We start from the raw sequence: 19114 nt of genomic DNA on the forward strand, positions 1-19114 counted from the left end.
ATTATGGGAAACGTGGTCTATAAAGTGAGGTTGGTACTGTACGCTTCGGGTATGTTTCAAACATGCGTCTGTGTCTGCTTCCTGTTTGTATGCAACACTCCATATAAGCATCTTAAAGGCATTGTAGGGAACATTAAGCCTAAATTTAAAAAATATTTATATATATATTTTTTGCATTTTTTCCCCTCTATCAGCCACTATATAATGATGCTGGGGTGTTTTCCTGCATTGAAACACAGTACTCTTTCTGAAAACCGTATTTTCCCTGCATTGTTTATGTTTGTGCAGTTCGTTTCCCGGCCACCAGGGGGTGATGCCTCCATAGACTTCCTTACGTCCCGGAAAAACATAACAACAACAACAACAATAGGGAAAATAGGGTTTTCAGAAAGAGGCCTGTGTTTCAATGCAGGAAAACACCCCAGCATCATTATATAGTGGCTGATAGAGGGGAAAAAATGCAAAAAAATATATATAAATATTTTTTAAATTTAGGCTTAATGTTCCCTACAATGCCTTTAACTCATTCACTGCCAGAATTATTCTGGCCGCGTTTGAACACTGCCATATTTTTCATTGAAAAAAAAAAGTACTCAGGAGCCGAGATACAGAATTTTTAAGTTTTAAGTTAACAAGGAAGTGGATGGGAGTCTATATCTTCGAAAAATCATATCTCCTTGGTCTTTGGGTCAAAAAAAAAAAAAAAAATCTAAAAAAAAAAAAAAAAAAAATATATATATTTTTTATTTTTTATTTTTTTTAAAAAGTCGTTTTAGTCGTTCTTGGCAGGCATGGCTTATGGACAGAAGTCGTTTTAGTCGTTCTAGGCAGTATATGAGTTAAGTGACTTACATTTCTAGGATGTAATGGATTTAAATCCTGTATTCCTGCGTGTGAAAATCTATCTTTCCTTTACAACACGATGGTCCAACTTCCTAATGGTCTGTCTTGCCTGTGTTTTAGTTGTGTGGATTGTAATAGAGCTTGCACTAGAATGTGTCATTCTTGTGTTGTAGAGAAGTCCAAATCAATACGACGAAGCTATCGTTGCTGTCGAGCAGAAACCTTGTATCTCCATAATGTCTCCATATTTATGTCTATTCGTAAATGAACGCCCTACTTCATCATACATGAGTGTCACGCAAAAGTAGTGAAAAAAGCTGATCTACAAGCTCACAATGCCTCGCAACGCGAGGCATTGTGAGCTTGTAGATTGGCTATTTTCACTGTTTTAAAACGTTTTTTAAAACGATAATAAAAAAGGAACGGTTTTGGACTTATGAGGCGACGCTATCTTCCCAGTATACCGTGTCTCACCTCCCAGGGTCACCACACAAGTTACAACAGACTGACTGAAGCCTGCATTGAGCAGAATGGAAGCCATAGGCCCCGGAGATAAAGTCTCTATGTTATCTCAGCGAGAGAGACGGCTAACATGCTAAGGCGCTAACACAACGTGTCTTTGTCTCTAAGCATGGGGAGTGAGGAGGGGAGAGAGAGAGAGAGAGGGAATGATAGAGCGGAAGAGAGAGAGAGAGATCAAATGAGACTGTGTGTATGCGCGCGTGCGCGTACGTGTGTGTGAGCACTGAAGAGAAAGAGATCGACTACGCGTGCATTTGTGCGCATGTGGAGCAGTGGTGGAAAAAGTACTCACATTTCTTACTTAAGTAAAAGTATCAATACTGCATTGTAGAAATACTCTGTAAAAGTCCGGAATTAAAAATGCACTTCAGTAAAAGTACAAAAGTATTGGTATCAAAATGTACTTAAAGTACCAAAAGTAAAAGTACTGAACTGTTTGAAAATAGCCGATCTACAAGCTCGTAGATCGGCTATTTTCAAAAAGCCCACGTACAGTATAAAATAGGGCTAAAGTGGTTAATGTATGTATGTATATAAAGAATTGTAGTGGAGTAAAAGTACAATTATTGCCTCTCTGAGATGTAGTGGAGTAGAAGTAGAAGTATTGAAAAAATAGGAAATACACCAGTAAAGTAAAAGTACCTCAGAATTGTACAGTTGTTTGAAAATTGTACAATTGTTCAGTAGGCTGCTTGAGTAAACGTACTTAGTTACTTTACTCCACTGCATGGGAGTGTGTGTGTGTGTGTGTGTGTGTGTGTGTGTGTGTGTACGTGCGTGCGTGCGTGCGTGCGTGTGTGTGTGTGTGTGTGTGTGTGCGTGCGTGTGTGTGCGTGTGTGTGTGTGTGTGTGTGTGTGTGAGCGTGTGGTGTGTGTTCCAGTGTGTCACATTCCAAGTGACAGATAAACATCTGGGAACATACCTCTCTATGTCCTTATCAGAGCTCACTAACATTACACACATTAACTGATGCTGAGGACATTGTCGTTATAATACTATAATATCCTGAGTGTTACATTAAAACTCTGACTATGTTCAAGTGTAACCGAATGGACCCGAACGGGTTCATTCTCGGTTACGCTTGTACACGCCCAGCGTTACAGGCCTGTAAGGGTCCATTTGGTGGATGGTGGATTTTGATAGGCTGATTTTCATTCATTTTCGAGCAATAAATGTCAAATCCTTCCGCGTTCCCTAACCAATGTTAAGTTACATTTGAAACTCTGTTTTCCTTAATCGATCTGAAGTCACATTAGTAACGCTGTGTTTCTTAAAGGACCACGTCACCCATTTTCAACCTATCTCCATATGATTGGTCTTCACTGATGCTGCACATAATAACCTGCCTACCAGTGACATCGTCGGTAGGTAGGTTTGGGAACTTCCAACAATATAAAAAAAATATATATATTTTTTCTTATTAAAGAACAATGGCTTCTATTTCAGCATGCTAACTTTCCAGGAAGAGAAAGGCTGTAGTTTCTATTGGCTTGGATGTCATTGGTAGGCAGGTTTCTGCACTGTCCACAGCCCTCCTCTGAGACACAGAGTGAGAAGACAGAAATCTTATAATGAGCATAAGAGAGGACCGATTATATGAAGACAGGTCGAAAAATGAGTGAAGTGGTCCTTTAATCAATCTGAAGTTACATTTCGTCTCTGTTGGGTTGAAACCTCATGTCCAAAACTGTTGCTTTTCAGGATTCAAATTCAAAAATAGCAGATCTACAAGCTCGTTTCGACCTTGTGGATCTGCTCCTTTTGATGCTTTTATGTGACGCTGTAGAGTGATCAAGTAGGGCGTTAATTTACGAAAAAACACCAAAAGTTAAAATATAGAGATAAGAGGTTTCTGCCCGACAACAACGGTTTGAACACTCAACACCCTGGGCTTCACGGTGTCGTAACAAAAGGTGTTTTTTTTATCTCGAGTTATATATCTCTAGCCAGACCCGTATCCCAGAATTCATTGCATGTGAATAGGCGGAGAACCGAACTGAAGGTTAGAGAAATGGCCCTTTTGTGTCGAGGAGAGAGGCAGACATCTCAGTGGCGCGCCGACGTGACAATGGAGGAGGGAGACTATTGTTACGCTTCCATTATGATTCTTCTCCCTACATAACTGAGTTATATAACGGAGAAAGAAAAAAAACTCGTCGAATTTCACTCACTTGTTGTCTAGTATCACCACACAGGCACATGCTGCATCTCTTGTACTAGGGCAGCGTGATGTGACTTCTAATCCAGTGGTTCTCAAACTTACTCATGTCAAGGACCCCCAGAATGATATGTATTTGGCCGCGGACCCCCCATCTCAAAATATTCTGTTCCAGGGACCCCCCAGAAGCAAATATTTGAGTTACAAATGTTCACTTAAAAAAAATATATATATATATTCAAAGATTTGCACAAAGTTTCACGATTTTTTTTTTTTTGCAGATCTACAAGCTCGTAACACGGCACTCAGGGCCGCGCTATGAGCTTGTAGATCTGCTATTTGAATAGCCCAAAGTATAAAATAATGGTTATAACTAAAATAAAATAAAAACTCAGGGAGATATTATAACAAACTGAACCAGCTCGCAAGCTACGCATCATTTAGTTATTAGTGCTTGCTGTGAACGGCTCTATATACACAACACATTTCCATTAACCACTAACCCTGTAGACCGTTGGTTCTCAAAGTGGGGTCCGGGGACCCCCAGGGGTACTTGAGGGGGTTCCAGGGGGTACCCAGCTAAATGATGGACAGGAACCAAATGGACCCTTATGGGTCTGTAACTCTGAGAGTGTACAAATGGAACCAAATGGACCCTAACGGGTCCATTTGGTTCCATTTGTACACTCTCAGAGTTAGATTAACATTGATTTTACAATATGAATTGGGGTCCCAGAGATAGAAATGCCATTAAATGGGGGTCCGTAGCCTAATGCATGTCAAACTGGGGGTCCTTGAAATTAAAATGGTTGAGAATCACTGCTATAGAGCCGTAAAAATCTTCTCTTATGGGGGTCCCTGGCATATCTTTTCAAATGGGGGTCCGTGGGCTAATAAGTGTCAATTTGGGGGTCCTTGACATGAAAAAGTTTGAGAACCACTGCTGTAGACTTAGTAAACTGGACCTGAGTTGGCTCTGAACTTGGACAGCGTTTTACCATCTACACCAAATCTCTTAGCCAAAAATAGCCGATCTACGAGCTTGCAGATCTTGCAGAGTTTTTGGCTAATGTTCCACCCAGAACATGGATGCTGGGGTTCAAGTGGTTCAAAGTAATCGAATGATGAACTTTAGCATGAGGAGAGGAAAAGGGGAGAAGAAGGAGGGGAGATGATCGGAAGGATGGGGAGAGGAGAAGAAAGAGGAGGAGTGGAAAGAGGGGGGAAAAGGAGATGAGAGGAAAGAGAAGTGGAAAGAGAGGAGAGGAGAGAAAACCTGATCTCCACCACCAAAGAGCTCCTGGTACAGGGCGGGCGCATTAGACGGCATGTGGTCAGAGGACATTGTCACGTAGAGACCATTAGAACGTGCTTGCAGCGACCACAGCATACCAACGTATGGTAGTCAAGGCAAGGCATTGTGGGTAGTCCCCCGCCAGGACAAGAAACTTCAAGTGTCACTCGTGTAAGAGGAGACGGGAGACACGTTCAAAGCTAATTGCATGTCACTCACTTCGCAACAAAGAACATCCCGGCAGAGGAGAATGCATTCACAGATAGCATTATAGTACAAGCAGTAGTTTGAAGGAATAACGTCTCATTCACACTCAGAGGGCTTGGTTTTCAAACGGTGAAATCCTCCGTGTTAATTTACCCCTTTGTACAAATGTAACCAAATGAACCAAATGGTCCATTTGATTACATGTGTGTGTGTGTACACATTCAGAGTTAAATTAACAGAGGCTGATGGACTGGCAAGCAGGGATGATGGAAGGATGGATGGATGGATAGGTATGTCGATATTTAGTGTAAGCTGTAGAAACCAAAATGAGTGGAGTTACACTAGCCCTCGATTCCAAATTGCTTCCTTTACTGTGAAATCAGTTCAAAGTCACAATCGTTAACAGTCGCGTCCACAACATACCGGAGAGTCGTCAGCGTTCACTCAACTCTCTCCTCTTCCAATATCACAGATTCCATTTGAACCCTTTAAGACCAGGATAATGTGTCATTTTTGATTTCTTTGGCGTGCCGCGCTACGAGCTCGTAGATCTGCTATTTTTGAAAAATCGTGAAAATCTGCGCAAATCTTTGAACATATATATTTTTTAAGCGAACGTTTGTCAAATCTTTGCTTCTGGGAGTCCCTGGAACAACATGTTTTGAGATGGGGGTCCGCGGCCAAATACATATCATTTTGGGGGACATGAAAAAGTTTGAGAACCACAACATAGGTGTAGCTGCTGGCATTATCATTTATTGTTGTAATTGTTTGTCGTTTTCTTTATTTGCTAATGTTTAGTAATTATGCTGAAAGTTTTGTGCCGGTAGTGGCGTTTATATGTAATTCCGGACATTTGGCCATATATGGTGTCCCAGTCAAATGGCTCCCTAGCAGCAGTGTACTGTGTGCCACACGCCTGTGTGAACGGGTGTGTGTTTGTAAGCAGCGTGGCGCTGATAACTTTTGAGTACCTTCTACCTTGGACTGCACCTCATTCCCTTTACAAGCACTATGCAGCCAGAGAGGTAATTTCATGTCTTATTTCTTTTGTTATGCTACATGTTTATTGTTTATTTTCCTGATCGTCATTTATTTTACATCAACAGTTTGACGTTGGTTTATATGGAGCCGCAAGAGAGCTTAAATAAACTACCAGTGAACAAACCCAACTGACTCATCTGTGAAGGGAGTGACAATAGGTATTTTTTTTGTTAGGATTTAGAAGACATTTTGCAGAGTCGGCCTCAGGTCTTAATGGGTTAAATGGACGCGGATCACATTCACCCCTGCAGGCCAACAACACTGTCTGTCTGACAGACAGCACTCAGAGAGGGTTTCGCTAAGCACCCCCCAACTCCCCAGATCACAAACTCCATTACAACTCCAGACCGACCCGACTCACTCACCTCCCCAAACCAATTACATTAAGTCCCACTGCCGGGCAATAGATTTTGCATTAGATTTTATAATTGGATTTGTTTGAGCTTATAATCATAAAAGTAACAATAATTGTGTCCTAATTCAGTTGTTGTTGGGGTATTTGCCACAGTATATTATTGTCAAATTCCTAACTATAGGAGGACGGCATTAATACAATGCCTGGGGAGCAGTTACTATAGGGCAGTGGTTCTCAAAGTGGGGTCCGGGGAACCCCAGGGGGACCTTGAGGGTGTTCCAGAGGGTCCCAAGCTAAATTATTGATGGTTAGGAGCCAAATTGACCGTTGAGGGTCTGTGACTCTGACAGCGTAAACATGTACAAATGTGTACACTGTCGGAGTCACATAAGCGCTGAGGATTTTACAGTATAGATTGGGGTCCCAGAGATGAAATAAATGTATCAACCGGGGGTCCGTGGCCTCTAATGCGTATAAAACAGGGGGTCCTTGAAATGAAAGAGTTTGAGAAACACTGAGTTAGCTGGTTATGTGCCTTGCTCATGGACACTTGGAGACATTGACTTTGACTGATTCCCAGGCGGCCTCTCTACACACTCAGCTATAGAGCGGCCCTCTTATTGTGCAAATAGCACTTTTCTAACATTTCGTTTCGAAAAGTTCCATGTGAATTATAGTTATTATATTAGTTATTAACCACTTATACCGTCTATAATTAGTAAACTGGACCCGAGTTGGCTCTGTACTTTTTTTCCCATCTACACCTAATCTCTTCGCCCCCAAAATAGCCAGTTCCGACGCTTTGTGTGAGCTTGACGATCAGCAAATTGTTTTTACTAATGTTCTGTTCCTCAGAATATGGACGGTGGGGTTCAAGTGGTTAAAGTTACTTCAATCAGGACACCCTGGTAAAACTCTGTTAGCAGACAAACACCATCAACCTCAGGTGACATGGCCGCTGTGCTGACGAGCATTCAAAACAGCATGTCTCCAGGTGCCACTGTGTGTGTGCGTGTGTGCGTGTGTGTGCGTGCGTGTGTGCGTGCCTGTCTGTGTCTGTATTTTGGATTACCTGTCGCCGAGAGGGAAATCAGGACCCTGAAAGATTACCTTAAAATTGATAGTGTGTGTGTGTGTGTGTGTGTGTGTGTGTGTGTGTGCGCGCGCTGAGGGAAAACCCAGGACCCTGAGTGTCAGAGTGAAAGTGTGTTTCCGTGCCAGTGGTTGATATGGATGTCACAGGACTGTCACTTCCTATTAGCGTCCTTTTGGAGGTTCAGACAGGACCCCGACTGGCTAACAACATGCCTGATGGGAGTCTTCATCTCCACAGGAAAAGGTACCAATCAATTCTGTCAACGCCAGCTGCCTCCATCTCTCTATCTCTCTCTCTCTCTGTCTCTCTCCATCCCATTGCTGTAGCTTTCTTTCTCTCACTTTCTTTTCTTCACTTGCTCTCTTTCTTGTATTTTCTTACTTGGTGTGAAGATGTGAGCGAAATAAAGCACCCGACTCCGGAGCCGTTTTCATTTTAAAAGGCACGCACCCTGAAGCCTTGTCAAAGCTCTTTGAATATTTTCCTCTCTCCCCAATTGAGTCATTGCCAAACCCCTCCGTGTATAGTTGCTGTCACTGTTTAACCCATTGAGACCTGGAACGGTGTCATTTTTAGATTTGAGCTAAAAAGCATTATTTTACACTTTGGGCTATTCAAAAATAGCAGATATACAAGCTCATAGCGCGGCACCGAGTGCCGCACTACGAGCTTGTAGATCTGCTATTTTTGAAAATGTGTGCAAATCTTTGAATATATATATTTTTAAAGGGTCTACACCATGAATTTTAACTTTTTCTTCATTTTTGTGTGTTTTTGGTATCCCCCACCTCTCTTCTGTTCCAACAAATACCCGACTTCGAGCATGCAGGCTTTCATAGGCTATCTGTGTTTTTTATGTAAATTGGTCTGAAAACAGTCTGTCAGATTTTTGTTCCCCCACCCTACGTCACGTCTGGGAACAATTCCTCCCGTTTTTCAGTTCTAACCAACAAAAAAAAATCACACAAAAAAACAAAACAAAAAAAACAAAACATTTTTATTTTTTTTTATTTTTTTTCTTATTTTTTTTTTTTACTTTTTCCACACAGAACCAGGACATAACATGCATACAAACTGGCTCAATAGTGCCCCGTGCCAAACAGGACAATGTGGTATTGCAGGTGAAAGTGCTTTATAAGCCAGAGAGAAGTTAATTGGAATGAGCATATCTGAGGCTTGATTTAGGCTCAAACCTTTTGAAAAACGTTTGAGGGACATAAACGATATGATATCAAATATTATTATTATTTTTTAAATTCATGGTGTAGCTCCTTTAAAGCGAACATTTTTAACTCAAATCTTTGCTTCTGGGGGTCCCTGGAACAAAATATTTTGATGGGGGTCCGCGGCCAAATACATATAATTTTGGGGGTCCTTGACATGAAAAAGTTTGAGCACCACTGATAAAGAAACATACGTTTTTCAGAATACTGTTGAGCTTTAGGAGACATGTAGAATCGGCTTCAGGTCTCAATGGGTTAAAGAGCCTGTAAACAGGACATGCCCTGTTTTGGCACTGTATTCGTTTTTGCATTATTAGTATTTTTTGTGTATTTTCATTTTTAATTTCATTTAATGATACATATTCTACTGTGCATACTTAACTTCTTTGACTAGTTTTTGTCGTTGTTTTACATTTTCTTTCAACTACCATTGCAAATGTGTCTTATTTCTTAGTATTGTCTTTTTTTGGGGGTTAATGGTACAGTACAACAGAATACCAGGGTTGTGGCTCTTTCGGAGCAGGAACTTTGGGGGGTGGGAGGGGTAACATACACAGTTTTTGTATGCTTTTGTCTTATTGACCTGTATGCAGTGGTGTAAAGTAACTAAGTACATTTACTTAAGTATTGTACTTAAGTACAATTTTGAGGTATTCTTTACTTTACTGGAGTATTTCAAAATTTTCAGTACTTTTACTTCTACTCCACTATACATCTCAGAGAGGCAAATATTGTACTTTTACTCCACTAAAAATATTTGAAAACTTTACTCACTAGTTACTTTGTAGATATACATTATTACATTATAAAACATACATTAACCACTTCAGCCCTATTTCATACCAAGGCTATTTGAAAATAGCAGATCTGCTATTTTCAAACATTTTAGTACTTTTACTTTTGGCACTTTAAGTACATTTTCATACCAATACTTTTGCACTTCTACTCAAGCAAATTTTTAATTCCGGACTTTTACTTGTCACAGAGTACTTCTACATTGCAGTATTGATACTTTTACTGAAGTAGCCTAAAGCATTTGAGTACTTTTTCCACCACTGCCTGTATGCAAATTGGAAAATACCAATAAAGAAGCCTTGAAAAAGTAGCAAAAGCAGCAGATCTACAAGCTCGAAACTATCCTGAAAAGCAACTGTTTTGGACATATGAGCGTTCCACCATAGCAGAGACGATATCACATATTGCATTAGAAAGAGGCTGCAGGGATCTGTTAGACCCCGCGTTCTGCCTCTAAGGATAGAAGTTATTACAAGACATTCCTGTGTTATTGGAGAGCACAAGGAGAGAGCTGGATACGTGATACAGCTCTTCAGATGAGCTCTGAGACGTTCAGACTTCCTGCAGAAGTCAGGATTCTGTGGTACACATATGCTAACGGGCTGAGTCAAAATGGACACACGCGCCATGGAAAAAGTACTCCAAGTAAAAGTATCAATACTGTAATGTGGAAATACTCTGATACAAGTAAAAGTACGGAATACAAAATGCACTTGAGTCAAAGTACATAAGTATTGGTATAAAAATGTACTTAAAGTACCAAAAGTAAAAGTACTAAAAATGTTTGAAAATAGCAGATCTACAAGCTCACAACACGTCGCATTGTGAGCTTGTAGATCGGCTATTTTCAAATGTCCTGAAATGCATATAGGGCTGAAGTGGTATGGTATGAAAATGTATGTTTTATAATAATAATCTATAAAGTAACTAGCAACAATAAAAATAAAAATAATTGTAGTGGAGTAAAAGTACAATTTTGGATCCGAGATACAGTGGAGTAGAAGTAAAAGTACTGAAAATTGGAAATACTGCATTCAAGTAAAAAAATCCCCAAAAGGGTACTTAAGTACAGTACTTGAGTACATGTACTTAGTTACTTTCCACCACTGCACGCCATCCAAATAGTTGTATAGGTTGAGCTCTCATGTTGCAATGGATTCTGGACACACTGACAGCTAGAGGTGGACACATTGGGCTGTTCTGGGGATCAAACCTGTAACTTAATAGCAATGTGTTCTGTTAATTTATGGAAAAACGCAAAAAGTTAAGATATGGAGATAAGAGGTTTCTGCCTGACAGCAATAGAATGTGGACGTCGCTGACTCAACGTGGATACCGAACGACGAGGCAGGCGCACCGACAAGCACGGGCGACAGCCTTGAACCCTGTGAGGCGTGCCCGAGTGAGGCGCGTGTGGAGTAGCCTGGCGTAGCTAGACTATATCACTGCGTGGGTATGAGTCTGGTGCTTCCATGAGGACGTTTTTTTTCACAAGGGGCGGGATCAAAACAATGGCCCTCGACGCAATTGGTTAGACCTACAACCAACTACCAATTACAGTCTCCCATATTCGAATACCGGGCCCTGATTGGTTACCCACGTCTTCTGGAGCAGGAAATGGATTCTCTATGGAGCGGTGCCAGGCCCAAATCGCAGAGTGCAATTTTTTTTTTGCACTCGCAGATTCGTCTGGTCCCAGGCTACGAGTGGAGTGGTGTTATGAGCCGCTCTGTCGACTCGGTGGAAAAAGTACTACATTTTTTTACTGAAGGAAAAGTATCACTGATGCAATGTAGAAATACTCTCTGTTACAAGTAAATGTCCGGAATTGTTAGTAAAAGTACAAAAGTATTGGCGTCAAAATTCACTTAAAGGACCAAAAGTAAAAGTGCTCATCGTACAGAATGTCCCATTTCACAAGCTTTCAAAAACATCTTTTGAAAATAGCAGATCTACAAGCTCACAATGCGTCGCAATGCGTCGCATTGCGACGCATTGCGAGCTTGTAGATCGATAGATTTCAAATGGCCGAAATGTATATAGGGCTGAAGTGGTTAATGTATGTTTTGTAATAATAATCAAAATCTACAAAGTAACTAAAGTTTTCCAATAATTGTAGTGGAGTAAAAGTATAATAAATGCCTCTGAGGTGTAGTGGAGTAGAAGTAAAAGTACTGAAAATTGGAAATACCCAAGTGAAGTAAGAATACCTCAAAACTGTACTTAAGGTAGGGTAAGTGATTTGCAATTATTCAAATAATAGCTAAATGGGTCTATGTTCTGATAGTGCTTGTTACTATAGAGTGTCCTGTCCATATAAGGAGTCTCCAATGTCTCTCCAGCTCTTTATTAAATAGAAAATGCATTTTCAGTGCTCTCTCCTGATTGGCTTAAAATGTGTCACCTACCTGAAAATGTACTATATTCTGTTTACTAAAGAGCTGGAGAGACCCCTGTGACCGAACAAACACTCTGTAGCAATGATTACTATCAGAATATAGTACTTGAACCTCTTTAACAAAAAGAAAAAAAATACCCTACCTTTAAGTACAGTACTTAGTTACATGTTATTTCACACCACTGATCGGTTATAATCTACTATGGAATTGCACATGATCAGTTTCCACGCTGAGTCGACCGCACCGATGACGGCATTTCGTTGTCATCGACATAGAATGCAAATGGTCGCTTTTGGCGTCCCCGCGTCGACGCCAAAAGGTACCCGTCTAAGTGTCAGACTATCACGCCTCGAGAGTCAGACAGTCTCTCAGCCTTCATCCCACGCAAATTCATGGTCCGCTATTAGAGATCAAAGAGTAATATAATATTCTCACGAAACACAACAGAACGAGTAATTAACCCTTTAAGACCCGGAACGCATCTCTGTCATTGTAAGATTTCTTTGGGCTATTCAAAAATAGCAGATATACAAGCTCATAGCGCGGCACCGAGTGCCGCGCTATGAGCTTGTAGATCTGCTATTTTTTTAAAAATCGTGAAAACGCGTGCAAATCTTTGAATATGTATATTTTTAAAGCGAACATTTTTGACTCTCTTACAACTTCTGACGGGGTCCCTGGAACAAAACATTTTGAGATGGGGGTCCACGGCCATATCATTTTTGAGAACCACTGATATCATAGCAAACGTATTTTTTCAAAAAACTGTTAGGATTTAGAAGACATATTTTGTAGAATTCCGCAGAAGCAAATATTTGAGTTACAAATGTTCGCTTTAAAAATACATAATTATATCCAAAGATTTGCACACATTTTTCACGATTTCTCAAAAAATTGCAGATCTACAAGCTTGTAGATCTGCAATTTTTTGAATAGCCCCAAAAAATCTTAAAATGACACAGATGCGTTCCCGGTCTTAATGGGTTAAGGCTTTGAGAAAAGCCTCTCTATTGGTCTTTTATTACAGCACTGGCTTGTAGAAGCTAGGCCACGTTGTTACCTCAAGGCTAGAAGAGAAACACTATCCACATCTTCAGCTGTGTTTGACTTCCATTGCTCCACATGCCTCCTAATCTAAAGACAATGTTGACCGAGGGGATCCTTCAAGAGCTCTGTGGAAACACAGGGGAAGTCCTCCAGACAGGAAATCTGACGCCTATAAGTGTCAGTGGACCGAGATTCTGGGGAGATTTGAGTTCTACATCAACGGAGCTATACTCACGTTGCTTTTTTTCAGGTCAACCCCCCCCCCCTCCCCCCAAAAAAAGTAAATGAACTCCACAAAGAGAAACACAAGCTTTAACTCTTTATGACCGGTAACGCATCTGTGTGTCATTTTTAGATTTCGTTGGGCTATTCAAAAATAGCAGATAATACAAACTCTTAGCGCGGCACCGAGTGCCGCGCTAAGAGTTTGTAGATCTGCTATTTTTGAAAAATCATGAAAAGTTGTGCAAATATTTGATTTTCTTTCTTTTTTTGTAACTCAAATTTCTGCTTCTGGGGGTTCCTGGAACTAAATATTTTACAAATGTTCGCTTTAAATATATATATATAATCCAAGATTTTGTCACAAATTTTCACAAATTTTCAAAAATAGCAGATCTGCAAGCTCATAGCGCGGCACTCGGTGCCGCGCTATGAGCTTGTAGATCTGCTATTTTTGAATAGCCAAAGAAATCTAAAAATGACACACAGATGCGTTACCGGTCTTAATGGGTTAAAGCTACTGTACTTCACAAAAGCGATATAAAACTCACAAATGGCTATGAATAACACTTTAAAACATTATAGGTTTTAAGGTGTTACATTTTACCCAAGGGTACGGTCTGTTTAGCTTCGAAAGGGAGTTTTCTTATATTTTCTATAGTTTATCACACAAAGCTCAAGCTTCAGATTCAGTTTTCTGCAGCAAAACAAAGTCTGAAAATCTCCTTTGCTCCTTTGAAACGAAACATGACGCAAGGTTAAAAAATCCCCACCACTACCCCCAATACCTGATGATGTAATGACAACAACATGAGCCATGAATGAAACAAGAGGTCTGAATCCTAGCCTGGTTCCAGACAAATCTGCCATTGCAAAAAAACAAATGCCTTTGGCAGATTAGGTCTGGCCCCTCTCGCAATAGAGATCTGATTTCTCTCCCTCCGAAGCTGTGAGGGACCAATCAGGGCCCAGTATGCAAATATGAGTCGGAAAAACAACGTAACTAAAAAAAAAAATAATAATAATAATATCGGGGTTTTTTTGGTAGTATATCGATTATTTATCGCGGGAGAAAGTATCGCGATATCGATATATCGTCCCACCCCTAATATCTACGCAGTGATACAGTATTAGTCTGGCCATGCCAGGCTATTTGAATCCCACCTGCAACCTCAGTCAAAGTAATATAAAGCCACAAATGAAAAGATGTGTGAAGGATGTGTTCTGGGGGATGATTTTTTTGAGCATTTTGTGGTGAGATGTGTGTCAGCAGTGATGTTGAAAACCAGACACCCCCCCCCCCCCATGCCCAGCCCCCTCTCCACACACACCTTCCTTGCCTGATCATTGTCTTCGATCTGGCCCAGGTCTCTCCCGCTGGCCTGGGCTATCCTCTTCCCTGAGACCAGGTTACCCACCATCACTGAGGCTGGACCGATCTCTGAGGAGAGAAGAGGAGAGTGGGTGGAAAAAGTACTTCAATGTTTTACTTAAGTAAAAGTATTAATACTGCAATGTAGAAGTACTCTGTTAGTAAGTAAAAGTCCGGAATTCAAAATTGACTTGAGTAAAAGTACAAAAGTATTGGTATCAAAATATACTTAAAAAATTAAAAGGACTAAAATGTTTGAAAATAGCAGATCTACAAGCTCACCTTGTGCAAGCTATTTTCAAATAGCCTAGATATAAAATAGGTCTAAAGTGGTTAATGTATGTTTTATTGGAAATACTCCTGTAAAGTAAAAGTACCTCAAAATTGTACTTAAGTACAGTACTTGAGTGAATGTACTTAGTTACTAGACCCCCCCCCCAACTATTTACTGTACGTTTGTTTTCAAACTGTTTTTATGGTGTTTTGAATAGTAGTGTATATCTGTCTGTCATTACATGTCTCTATGAATTGAGTACAAAGGACCCCAATGGAAACAAGCCATAGTGCTTTCTTGAGTTTAAAATCCTCTTTAACAGACCTTGTATTGAACTGTACTTTCCTGTGCTTTTTCTTTGCAAACTGCTAATAAAGTATTCAATCTATCAATCATGTCCAAAACCGATTATTCTTTTAAATATTACTGTAAAAAAAAAACATTTTAAAGTACGGAAAATAGCCGATCTACAATAATAGCCGATCGTCTATTTTCACTAGTTTTGTGTATTTTCACTACTTGTATGATGAAGTAGGGCATTCATTGACGAAGAAAACATCAAAAGTTGAAATATGGAGATACAAGGTTTCTGCCTGACAGCGACGGTATGCAGGTCAGTGCACCTTATAGGAATGAACAGACAACAACACAAATTCTCACACATAAATACACACAGGGACACACACATGCACTCACACCAAAATGCACTTCACACACTCCTGAGGTTTTTACTGTAAAACACACACACACACACACACACACACACACACACACACACACACACACACACACACACACACACACACACACACACACACACACACACACACACACACACACACACAAACATACACTCCACGCATTGCACACATCAAATTCTCTACACATGTCAAGAGACATCAAAATACAATGCACGCAATCCTGAGTTTTTTCCCTGACTTTATGCTTATTCTCCACTACAACTCTGAGTCAATAGGCTCTATGCACAGCAGCCATATTGGGAATGAATTGGGCCCCTTCCTTACTTCCTTCACAGGTGTTACCAATGATACTAATTAAGGCTCTGTTCCATTTAGTGTGGCATAGTGGTTGTCTTATTTTCAAGGACCCCCATAACTCTGAGAGTGTACAAATGGAACCATAAGGGGCCATTTGGGAAACAAAATGGAGTGTTTCTAGTGACCAGAACAGAGCCTTCATTAGTATCATTGGTAACACCTGTGAAGGAAGTAAGAAGAGGCCCGATTTCTTTCCAATATGGCTGCTGTGCATAGAGCCTATTTACTCACTTATTTACTAGCAGTGTTGGGATAGTTACTAAGACATAGTAATATATTACTTATTACATATTACTTGTTTAAAAAGTAATGTAGTTACTTTACTTATTACTCCCTGCCAAAAGTACTTAGTTACTTATTACTTTAGTTACTTTTTTTTTCTCGCCCCCAGTAATTGCATCCTTTCTCCCCAAAAGTCTGACTTTGCATTTTCAACATTAGCAGTTGTTTTTTTTCTCTTTTCTGCAGCCTACATTGTAAAATCCTCATTGTACACTCATTTGAATTATATTAACACTAAGACTTTTACTGTGTATGAATTCATAACTTACAGACTAAATGAAAACCATTTGACGACTATGAATTGAATACTAAGGACCTCAATGGAAACAAGTATTTTAAATGTATTTAAAGGACAAGACCACTTTGGTAGAGGTTTGTGTTGTGTATTTACCTTGCCATGGTGTAACTCCAAAGGTGGACAACGAATCAAAAATAATTGCTCCATTGATTAGAAATTGATAATTCAAAATATGCTCCTCATTGACTTACATTGTACGGTGAAACAGCTCTCAAAGTCACTCTTTTAGCACATAAACAAACACAAACAAAGCTGATTCAGAGCATAGAACATCACCAAACCCAGTACTGATTTTTTTTATTATAAAAATGTCAACTTCGTGTTGATTTTACTATTTGAAGAACTGGATAAAAAAAAATAGCAAAATCAACAGGAAGTTAACATTTTTATTTTAAAAAAAAAACAGTACTGGGTTTGGTGATGTTCTATATTGTCTGAATCAACTTTGTTTGCGTCCGTTTACGTGCTAAAAGAGTGACTTTGAGAGCTGTTTCAGCATACAATGTGAGTCAGTGAGGAGCATATTTTGAATGTTCAATTTCTAATCAATGGAGCAATTATTTTTGATTTCTTGTCCACCTTTGGAGTTACATAATGGCAAGGTAACTACACAACCCAAACCTCTAACAAAGTGGTCTTGCCCTTTAATGTATTTTTTGCCTAATAAAATATTCAAATTCAAACACCTGGGCTCAAACAGATAATGACTCATCATGAGACACAGGCCACAGTGACCTATATATATATATATATATATATATATATATAGAGAGAGAGAAAATAGCCAACCTACAAGCTTACGGCGCGTCTTCATCGGTTAACAAGTCGCTTATAATAAGCAGACATGGCAACACTGTTTGATCTGGTTTAAGGGCCGCCCTTTCGCAGCTGATAATAATTCACACAGACAAGTCCCAACCAGTCTACCATTATATCAATGGACCAAAAACAACACAGGATCAAATAAACGCACTCAAACCCAGAGTACCACGAGGCTCGTGAAAAAAAGTAATAAGTTACTTTTTGAAAAAAAGTAAAGGTAATATTATTACTCAAAACGTGAAAGTAATTAGTTACGTTACTAGTTACTGGGAAAAGGTAATAATATTACTTTAAGTTACATATTACTTTAGTTACTTCCCAACACTGTTTACTAGTTACTTCAGATTTAGGTTATTAATACAAAACATGACCAATTAAAGGGGAAATCCAACCATTTTCAATATTTAACTATGTCATTAATATAGCATAAAGGAGTTGTGTGGAAATAAGAAAAAAGTTCCCCCCTTTCTGTGTTGCCTTGAACTGGAGGATTGATTGTGGGTTTAACATTGCAAATTACAACGTGATGACTCATCATGTTGTAATTTGCAATGTTAAACCCACAATCAATCCTCCAGTTCAAGGCAACACAGAAAGGGGGGAACTTTTTTCTTATTTCCACACAACTCCTTTATGCTATATTAATGACATAGTTAAATATTGAAAATGGGTGGATTTCCCCTTTAAGCAATTTCTGTAATCCTTTACAGAATTCTGAAATGACTGAGTACTTTGACTTTGGTTCTGTTAAGTATAAATTCATGCCTATACTTTTTGTACTATAACTCAAGTAGAATTTAGAATACAGGCATTTTACTACGAGTATTCTTTATATTGTAGCATTGCTACTTTTGTATTTGTGCATGTGTGTGATGGTGTGTCTCATTCTTACTGTACTTACAGAAAACTGGGGGAAAAAATCCTGACACACACATAAATATACACTCCACGCAATCCTGAGACGCTCACATCAAAGTGCACTTCACACAACTGAGTGCTAATGTACTTGAGAAAAGGATGCACTTTGAAGATTTTGTGTGTGTGTGTGTGTGCGTGTCAGGGACGTCACAGGCTCTCAGAAGGTGGGGGGGGGGTGGACTTTCGGTGGACTATACCCCTTACTTTACACTTTGGCTATTCAAAAATAGCAGATATACAAGCTCATAGCGCGGCACCGAGTGCCGCGCTATGAGCTTGTAGATCTGCTATTTTTGAAAAAGCGTGAAAAACTGTCAAACAAATTCTGTATTTTCAAAATGTTACGTTTTTTTGGGCGGATTTTGTTAGTATTTTTTCGTGTTTTGGTTACTTTATTTCGGTTTTAGGGTTAGGTTATTTAATTCGTAATTTTGCCTGATTTTACCGATTTATTATCAAAAAATATATATCTATTTTATTTTTCCAAAAAGTGGGGGGTATGAAATCACGGATATGTGAGAGTGAGGGTGCCGCGTCGTACGCAGTGAATGGCCGTGACGCCCCCTGGTGTGTGTGTGTGTGTGCGTGTGCGTGTGCGTGTGCGTGCGTGTGTGTGTGTGTGTGTGCACGCGTACAGTGGCAAGCTTCAACCTGCTGCTCTCTCTCTCACCTGGCTGCTTCTGCCGGGGTTTGGGCAGGTTGGTGACACAGGTGTGGGGACACATGAGGACGTTGCACGGGTGGAGCGAGCCCTCCAGGAACAGCTGCTTGGTCTCTGACAGGTGGATACCACCCAGCGGGGTCTTGGGGAGCGTGTTGGAGGGGACCAGCGCCAGGCAGTACACCCCCACCTGATGGATGCCATCTATAGCCTTTAGAGAGGA

At 40.0% G+C, this 19114-nt stretch overlaps 1 protein-coding gene across 1 annotated transcript in view; it reads right to left on the reverse strand.

Moving 5' to 3' along the window:
• LOC311044979 (disco-interacting protein 2 homolog C-like) overlaps positions 1–19114 on the reverse strand; it is a gene marked incomplete at its 5' end in the record, with an annotated part of 157113 nt that overhangs the window by 47973 nt on the left and 90026 nt on the right. The window contains 2 exons of the mRNA XM_084056787.1: positions 14538–14647; positions 18901–19102. Coding sequence (XP_083912913.1) covers positions 14538–14647; positions 18901–19102 — 312 coding nt within the window. The remainder of the gene's footprint in view (positions 1–14537; positions 14648–18900; positions 19103–19114) is intronic.

The sequence above is a fragment of the Gymnoscopelus microlampas genome (assembly GCF_963454915.1).
Source record: "Gymnoscopelus microlampas genome assembly, chromosome: 5".
NCBI classification, from domain to species: Eukaryota; Metazoa; Chordata; class Actinopteri; order Myctophiformes; family Myctophidae; genus Gymnoscopelus; species Gymnoscopelus microlampas.